Source organism: Olea europaea, unplaced genomic scaffold (assembly GCF_002742605.1).
Source record: "Olea europaea var. sylvestris unplaced genomic scaffold, O_europaea_v1 scaffold3804, whole genome shotgun sequence".
Classification (NCBI taxonomy): domain Eukaryota; kingdom Viridiplantae; phylum Streptophyta; class Magnoliopsida; order Lamiales; family Oleaceae; genus Olea; species Olea europaea.
The window spans coordinates 10715-19910 of record NW_019257448.1 but is presented as its reverse complement, the minus strand read 5'-3'; the positions used below and the strand labels follow the sequence as shown (position 1 = coordinate 19910).

The following is a 9196-nucleotide window of genomic DNA, read 5'->3' as shown; positions in this document are numbered from 1 at the left end:
ACCAAACACAACCCAAGCCCAAACCAAAACAAATTACCTACTTATGCAATGCAGCCCAAAGAGAAGAAACCAAAAGCAGCCTAACAACCGAAAGGAAATCACAAGTAGCCCAACTCATAGTCCATAGCAGGAGCTCAAACGATGCTGAAAGTGTGACCGACGACAATTGATGTTACTGGAACAAGCTACGTCGTCCAGAACTTGTTGGGTTTGTGACCCAAATGAGGGTGGATTTTTTTTGGAAATAAATTGTTTCCTTATTTTCATGTGGGAAAATTTGTTTCTTTATATTTCACGTGATTGTTATGGAATTATATTATTTCCTTATTCCACATTATTTCTATCTTTATGCTATGTCATGTATCCATAAATAGTGGTCTTCTCTTTCAGTTTTGTTCAAACAAGAATTGTTGAGTTCTTGTATTCCTCTTCATAATGTCGATTACTAAAACGTCGTACTTCTGCGATTAACTCTTTTTGTTGATTTCTTTACTTTTAATTGGACAACGGAGGAGAAACGGTGGAGAAACAATAGAGAAATCGGAAAACTTTGTCATTAATTTATCTTCATCTATCCAATAATATTCTGAAGGATGTCTTGAAGGAAAAAACAGTAGCTGCTTTGTGGTTGAAATTAGAGCAATTATGTATGACCAAGAGTTTTACTAGTAAACTGGCTCTAAAGTAGAAGTTGTATTCCCATCGCATGGCGGAAGAAGAGTCGTTGGAAGACAATATTGCTGTGTTCAAGAAAATTGTCTCAGATTTGAAAATGTTGGAGGTTAAGTACAATGAAGAGGATCTTGCCTTGATCCTATTATGTTCGCTGTCTGGCTTTTATGCGTCGTTTCGCGACACCATTGTGCATAGTCGGGATACTTTGACTATAGACGACCTATGATGCTTTGCACTCAAAGGAGAAGTTGAAACATTTGGTTAGGGCTACATCAAGGGATGAAGAAACTCTTGTATCTCATGGTAAACGAAGGGGTAGATTGAAGAATAACAGGAATTTGTTTTGCTTCTACTGCAAACTTAAGGGACATTTTCGGAAGGATTGTGATAAGCTACAGGTTAAAGGTGATTTAGCTGCATATCGTGGAGTGCAATCGTCAACTTCAGACGAAACAAATGCAGTTGAGAATTTTTCAGATGAAGGATTGTGTTAAGTTGCAGGCTAAAGGTGATTTAGCTGCATATCGTGGAGCACAACGTTTGATTTCAGACGAAACAAATGCAGTTGATGATTTTTCAAACGACGGAGATGTGATGTTAACCATGGTATTTGACATGGAATCTAGGCCTGATGAGGAGTGGATCTCGATTCAGCAGGTTCGCATCATATGTGTTCCAATTGAAATTTCTTTTAGACATATGAGGCTGTCAAGTAAAGTGAAGTTGTGATGGGAAACAACTACTCTTGCCGTGTTGATGGAATCGGTCTAGTTAGATTAAGGTTGTGGGATGGGACAATCAGAACAATTTATCAGGTTCGACATGTTCCAGACCTGAAAAGGAATCTCATCTCACTTAGTACTTTGGATGCAAATTGGTATAAATTCTCTGGTAAAGGTGGAGTTCTGAAGGTCCAAATGGGTGTCCGGGTTGTATTGGAGGGACGGAAGAAGTCTCAGTTGTACATCTTACAGGGAAGTGCAGAACCAGTTAAGAAATATCGGGACAAGTTTAGTACACTCTGTTCATTTGCTAGGGTTGGACTCATGGAGCGTAGGTACCGTGGTGTCAATAATGTCTGGGATGCTTTTTGGGACGTTGAAAGCGACAATTCTAGCAATGGGCTTTCTAATGGCCTTCTAATCCAGTATGTGGTATGTTTTTTGCTACAGGGTGTGCTTCGACCCTATTTGGTTAACAGTAATTCCTCGGTGAAATTTTGGGAACCCAAAATTTAGGTTCAGGTGTCGCTTGTGGACGCCTTGCAGAGGACCACGGTTTGGTTTAGAAAGTTTTGGTTACTGTGTTGAGGAGATTGGTTATTTCGATGTAGACGGATATGATATCTTGGAGCTTCGTTCGTTGCACCAGAATCTGGGCCAAGGTGGAGATTGTTGGGTTTGTGACCTAAATTAGGGTGGATTTTTTTTGGAAATAAATTGTTACCTTATTTTTATGTGGGAAAATTTGTTTCTTTATATTTTTCGTGATTTTTATGGAAATATATTATTTTTTTTATTCTATCTTTTATGTTATGCCATGTACTTATAAATAGTGATCTTGTTTTTAGTTTTGTTCAAGCAAGAATTGTCGAGTTTTTGTATTTCTCTCCAAATTGTCAATTTCTAAAACATCGTGCTTTTGCGTTTAACTCTCTTTATTAATTTCTTTACTTTTAAATCTTATTTCTCGTTGCGATCTTCATTACTTCATATCGCATCATTAATCTCATTCACTACAATCCTTTCGGATCCAACAGAACCAATCTTGAAGGCGCTGAAATTGAAGACCCTAATCTTAGATGGTACCAATAGTCCGTGACACTACTATAGGGTCTCAAAACCACACGGTAGAGATGAGATGCGCATAAGACTCCAACTCCGATGAACAGTAGTCCAACTAAGGCCGTCAACCACGCCGACCACTATGGTCTAGCCGCCAACCACAAATGGTGTCGGGGACTCGATATGGCGTCAGAAGCACAAGAAGACGACCATATATACGAGATAAAAATTTTAGGGCTCTGATACCATGCTAATTTTACTTGATAATTTCTTCTTTGTATTGCCTTTAGTTTATAGAATAGCACACAGCTACATATGGAAACTATACAAGGGGAATTAAACCCTGATTTTGTGCTCTAATTAGCTAGGCTATGCAAGGTAATAAAATAAACTAATTATAATAGACGGAAATAGACTCTTAATACCCAACCCTTCTTTTTCGACCAGTGCTTTTGATGTCTTAGACATATTTAAACATGCTTCTAAAACCAACAACAACAAACTAGGTCTTATACTTGATAAACTTGAAGTTAGCTATGCGAATCTTTATCCACGACTTGCTTTGATTAATTTCCACATCTAGCAGAAGATCCAATCAAATTAAAGCATTTATAAACATATGAAAACATGTTAATTCTGTTTTATTTCTCCTTATTAATAATTGAATCTAAGTACCTAAATATTACTTAAGGGGACATGTTATTACTACTATGATAAAATGACATTCTATCTGTTCCATCTTAGTTGTACTTACCTAAAATCATTAGATTTTAATGTTCCTTCTAAAGATAAATTACAACATATTCCCTCTTACTTCCATCAGTTAAAACTGTCATTAACGAGTGATGATAACAATGTTTTTCTCATTATAATACTCACCATAGCCCCCTATTGGCTCTTTCTAGACAAATAAGGATTATATTAAAACCCTTTTTTCTCCCTATACATTTTCATACTTGAGGTGAGTACATTACTTCCACAGCAGATCTCACTGCATAACTGAAGGGAAAGTTATGCCAGGAATGTGGGAAAACTAGGCTGGGGTTGGTGCAATGGGGTGACATATGGGTGTAAGGGGGTGATATGCAGGGCTTTTGTTATTTTCCCTTAATCTGTCCTTTTCATTTCTCATTTCATTTTTAGTTATTCGTTTATTGAAATATTTGTGTTTACCTATCAGGCCACTCAAAATAGAGTTTCATGTGTGCTTCAAGTGATATTTTAATGGGTTTGTGTCCACCGGGAACCAAGTCCTACAAAATTGCACAGTTTGGAATTATGTACAGGGTGGGGAACTTGAGTGTAATTTATCCTAAAACTAAATTGGTTTTGTATTTGTAACTGTTCTGTTAATGATTTCTTTCTTTCTCACCTCCCCATTTCATTAACCCTATGCTATTTGAACTTGTGGAACAGTGGAGTGATGCCCCGGGTTCTTGGAAAGCATAGCTTCTGTGCATTTGCATTTTGATAAAACACTACTGATTATTTTAAAATCTCTACAAGCATTTTTATTTGTTTGAAATAAGATGATGGTTGAAAAAGAAAGAAATGGACAAAAGTCCTGAAAATACAGAAGGTTTTGAAACACTAGAGCCAAAAGATATAACCAGAAGATTGGCTGACATGGCTAAAAAATTATTGCTGGTCTATGTACAATCTTTTGAAGAGCCGATTGTACTGCAGTTGCTGGTTGAGGGGTTCGTTGAAAATTGATTGGTTTGATTCTTTAGAAATTTTTCATATGAGGTACTGTTAACATCTTCATGATGGCTTGACTTCAGATAACTTGTGATGGCAGGTGGGTCATGACTCTGATCATTTCACAACCCCAGAAGGAGTACCTGGAGTCCCTGAAACAAATTTTAATAACCGTCCCAATTCCTTCAAAGTACTCTCTCCTGCTCGTACATGTGTGGTATGCTTCCGACTACGACCCTTTTGCATTTAGTTTTAGGCTATATTATTTTTTGGAGCCAGACTTATTAATTGGTATAAATGAGAAAACTTAGTTTGATCTTTTGAAGTGTCTCGGTGGGCTATAATCATCAAGATTAGTATGCTGTTAATAGCATCATTTGTTTTCTATCAGTGACACTTCTATATGCACCAACCTTGTAAGGATAAAATGACCACGACATGAATGTAGAATAAATGAGGGTGTGAAGATGGACATTTATTCTCCTGAAATTGATTAGATTAAAAATGAAAATATACGCCATCAAGTAATGGTGATACATTCTAAGATAAAATACAGTAACTTAGATGGTCGGGCCATGTTTTGCATAGACTTAAATGAACTCTTGTTGACAAGAGCGACGCAATTTTACCTTCTTTGTTAAAGTCATTCTTGGATCAATTTTACCTCAAACTTCTGAGTGTTCTTTTTCGTATTCTAGCCTGGAGCAATAACAGTTACTTCCAAAAACTAGCACCAAGGAATATGCTGCTTCTTGCTTTTACATCTTTGTGCTATAGAAACCAAATTTGGCAATTTCAAAACCATGTTCTGATGGTATTTATTCGTATTTGACCGAGTATGAACATGTTTGTAATGTGTAAAAGCAAAACCGTGTGGAAGGAGCATAACAAGAGTGCAATTTGTGAGTTTTGCAACGTCTTCTTTTCAATGTGCACAGTATACTGCCCTGCCTAATACCAGGTCAAAGTCGTCGACTTTGAATATGTGAATACTAGATCAGTTGACATAACACGAATTATTTTTCTTTTGAAGGTAAATATTTGTGGTCTGTTTGTACCGAACAAACTCAATTTCCATCTGTTTACTGCTTTCTGAAGGTTTATTACAGAGTTGAAGAAACATTAGAAGAAACCGACAATGACAAGTCAGCCAGCCTCACAGAGACGGATATAGGCAATAAGATGCACAGTAGCACTATTTCATTTGAAGGAGCTTCTTCCTCCGGAGATAAAGGTGTTGGCCCAAGCAAGGAACTTACAGAAACTGAAGCTCTCTAGGAAATGATTAGGCAAATGACTGCCTTCCATTTTGGATAGGATATCCAGCTCATATTGTACACATGTAATATTATCGTATCGATGGAACATTATATGTAGAAGATTACAAATATCAGAGACTGCAACAAAAAATAAGGAGTCTTGTATAAATGTTCAGTCGAGTGTTTTAACCTTGGTATGTATAGTACTAGACGGTGTGAGTATAATGTATGTTAGTTTTGCAATTTTATTTATTTTATTTTATTTTTTCCTTCCCCCATAAGTGATACAGTACAACACTTCCAAATATAAGATGAAACTCCAATTCTAATTTTATTTTTTTATTTTTGGGCTCGAAGGAAGAAAGGATAGTGTATGGTCTAGGAGATCAGAAACAGTAGATTGTTTTGAAATGGAATTGATGATGGTGACAGTGCTCGCTAATTTCTTTAGTTTTATCTTCTCTATGGCACCTGTTATACAAGTTCAGGTTTGAAATTGTATGGGCTCACAAGAAAAATTATTAGGAGTTTTGCCATTTTTTACTTGCGGCAACATACATAATCGTGCTTGACATTCTCCAATTAACTCAAAGCTCTTTTGCTGGTTTCCGTTTTGCATTGTAAGCTAGACTAGTGTGTTGATAATTATGTAGGGAAATCTGAATACGTTAATGAACTTCAAGGCACGAAAAAAAAACGTTTCTTTTAAGAGATGTTTCTCCCCTATTCAACAAAGTCACAACTGGGGTATGATAGAAAATCTCTCTCAGGATACAATTGAGGCATTTGATTCAAATTGTGATTATTTGATCAAACTAAGAAGACACTCGAAAATAACTGATTGATGCCAAGAGAAAGAAGGAAGAATAAATTGTTTAATGTGTTTGCAAATGAGAATTCGCCTAGAATTTATAGAAACTGAGGCAACTGTTTGAATAGGTGTATCCCTTGAAATCCTTGCATACATATATTGGAAGTAACTATTAAAAATGAACAGATGCACCTATTCAAAAACTTTTGAAAATAAAATTCTCTTCATATGAGGGGGCGTTGTCCCCGAGCCCCCACGGGGGGCGCTGTCCCCTCGACCCCCCGCGACCTGACCGGACAGGTCGAATCCTGTTGCGCAGCGGCAAACACTAATCCGGGCAGCAAATCATTCGCAAAACAAAAAATTAAACACATGCAAAATGATGAAAAATATTTAACATTGTGTAGCCACTGTTTATTTGGCATGCTTTCCTTTACATACTAGCCAATCTATACCGTGTCTTGTTCAACATTAACCTGCATCGGTGGACCTTGAGCTTCACAAACATGTACACAGCTCAAGGAATCTAGCAGTGCAGGACTGTTATTGACACAAGATGAAAACGTGAATAATAATAAAAGATTCTTATTCATAACACAAGAAATGATGTTGTTTGAATTTTCACTTGAACGGACGTAAGAAATAATGAAATAACGAAAAAAATCAAAAAAATTATTTATTGAAAAACGATTGTGGGGTTTTCAAAATCTAAACATATATTTAAAGAGTCAAAATGAATTTTAAACAAATCAAAATCCTATTACGTAGACAAACTTGAATAAAACTAAAATATTGTAAAAATGAAGAAAAAATCCTTAGACTAACTCAAAATAAGAAAAAAAAAATGTTAGAATGATCGTTTGTGAAAATCTGACGCGTGAGCTAAAAGTTCTGTATAGTTTTGTACATTCCTTTTATTTCTTCTCTTTTTCAATTGATTTTTGATTTTCTTTTCCAACTGCTCCGAATCTATTAATGTTTTGTAAATAGTTGTAAAGGCATTTTGTTTCCTCTAGTATTGGACGTCCTCAGCAAGCATTTAGCTCAGCAATTGTAGCTGACTCTGGATTTTACACCCCACTTCACAATTGTGATAAACCTTTTACATCGAATATATTATATGATCAAATGAAACGTTTTGCTTTTAGCTTCCACTTGTGTCTCTTGAGTATTTTGTTGCATTTATTCAGATATTTGTCATGGGACATGATTATAGTGAGGAGTCTTCATTGAGGCAACGAGAATTTTACTTGACACAGTCTTTTTTAACTCATAAAAATGGTTCCCTTTGAGACGTAGTAGGTCGTGTTGGGCCTACATTATTAGGATCGTGGTCCAAGCGTGCTAGAGCACGTGGGCTCTTTCTCCATTTTCATGTTATGTTAAAAATGTTATTGTAGACATAAAAAAAAATTAAAATTAAAGAAAATGGATTGGGTCGATTTAAATCATTAGCCCAATTAAATTTTAAGTCTACTAAAGTCTATAAAAAACCAAAGGCCCATCTCACTCTTTAAATAAATAAATCATTACTCAATTATTTATCTTAATTAAATATAATTGAGTATTACCAAAATTAGTACGAAAATTCCCCTATAAATAGAATCAATGGTCCCAAAAAAAGAAGCAAGCAAGAAGAAAGAAAGTAAAGAACGCAATCACGAAATGCTGAAAAAATTCCAAGGCCGGAGGAAGGGAAGAAATCCTCTCTAACTTAAATTCGGTGAACCCTAAGAAGATCAAAATCTTTTTCGAATCAAATAGGTTCACACCAAGTCTAAGAAGATCAAAGTCTTCTTCAAATCAAACCAAATTCAAGTTCAAGTCTCGAAGTTCAAGTATTGGACAAATCAAATCTCAACAAATTCTCGAATATCAGGATTCAAGCCACGTGGCCCCTTGTATTCAAATATTTAGATCATTAATCAGAGAATTTTTGCAATTTTACAATTGCAAGAAGGTCGACATCACTTGTATTTTATCAAAATACAATTTGTAACGATTTATGTATTTTAATACATGAAATTTCATCGTACAAATTTCCTGGCACGTCCAATAGGACCTTCTTGTCCTTTCATCTTTTGATCTCAAAATCTTCAAATTTCAACTACTACATTAGCAATGGCAAACGAAAAGATGAAACAAACTATGACTCATCTTGAAGAGATATTTGTTGAACTCTTCCATGCGACTAGGGCCCAAACAAAAACTGAGCGTTAAACATGAAAAGAAAGATTTGATGGAGCCCATAAAAAAAAAAAAAAAAAAAAAGCGAAGCAAGAAGAAGCGCTATACTTGATCACCAAGAAATTTGTATGATGAAATTTCGTGTATTAAAATACAGAAATCGTTACAAATTGTATTTGATAAAATACAAGTGATGTTGACTTTCTTGTAGTTGTAAAATTGCAAAAATTATCTAATTAATGATCTGAATATTTAAAGACGAGGGGTCACGTGGCTTGAATCCTAATCTTCGAGAATTTGTTGAAAATTTGTTTGTTGAGATTTGATTTCTCCAGTACTTGAACTTTAGGGCTTGAACTTGAATTTAATTGGATTTGAAGAAGACTTTGATCTTTTTGGACTTAGCGTGAACCTATTTGATTCAAAGAAGATTCTGATCTTCTTGAGATTCACTAAGTTAGGTTTGAGAGGATTTCTTCCCTTCCTCCAGCCTTGAAATTTCTTCAACACTTCATGGTTGCCTTCTTTGCGTTCGCTTCTTTTTGCTTCGCTTTTTTTTTTTTTTTTTTTGAGACCATTGGTCCTATTTATAGGGGAATTTCCGTGCTAATTTTGGTAATACTCAATTACACTTAATTAAGATAAATAATTGAGTAATGATTTAATTTATTTAAAGAGTGAGATGGGCTTTTGGTTTTTATGAACTGGATAGTGAATTTCAATTTAATTGGACTAATGATTTGAATCGACTCAATCTATTTATTATTATTATTATTATT

The 9196-nt window shown here is 35.3% G+C and overlaps 2 protein-coding genes across 2 annotated transcripts; both read left to right on the top strand.

Annotated features, from left to right (window-relative positions):
• Window positions 1-706: 706 nt before the first annotated feature.
• Window positions 707-1169, top strand: LOC111386945. The gene is made up of 2 exons (XM_023011446.1): window positions 707-862; window positions 918-1169. Exons 1-2 carry the CDS (start codon window positions 707-709, stop codon window positions 1167-1169), a joined length of 408 nt encoding a protein of 135 aa, XP_022867214.1.
• Window positions 1170-4010: 2841 nt separating this feature from the next.
• LOC111386944 lies at window positions 4011-5692 on the top strand. The gene is made up of 3 exons (XM_023011445.1): window positions 4011-4151; window positions 4261-4377; window positions 5259-5692. The coding sequence occupies exons 1-3, from the start codon at window positions 4011-4013 to the stop codon at window positions 5436-5438; spliced, it is 438 nt and encodes a 145-aa protein (XP_022867213.1). The 3' UTR covers window positions 5439-5692.
• Window positions 5693-9196: the final 3504 nt, after the last annotated feature.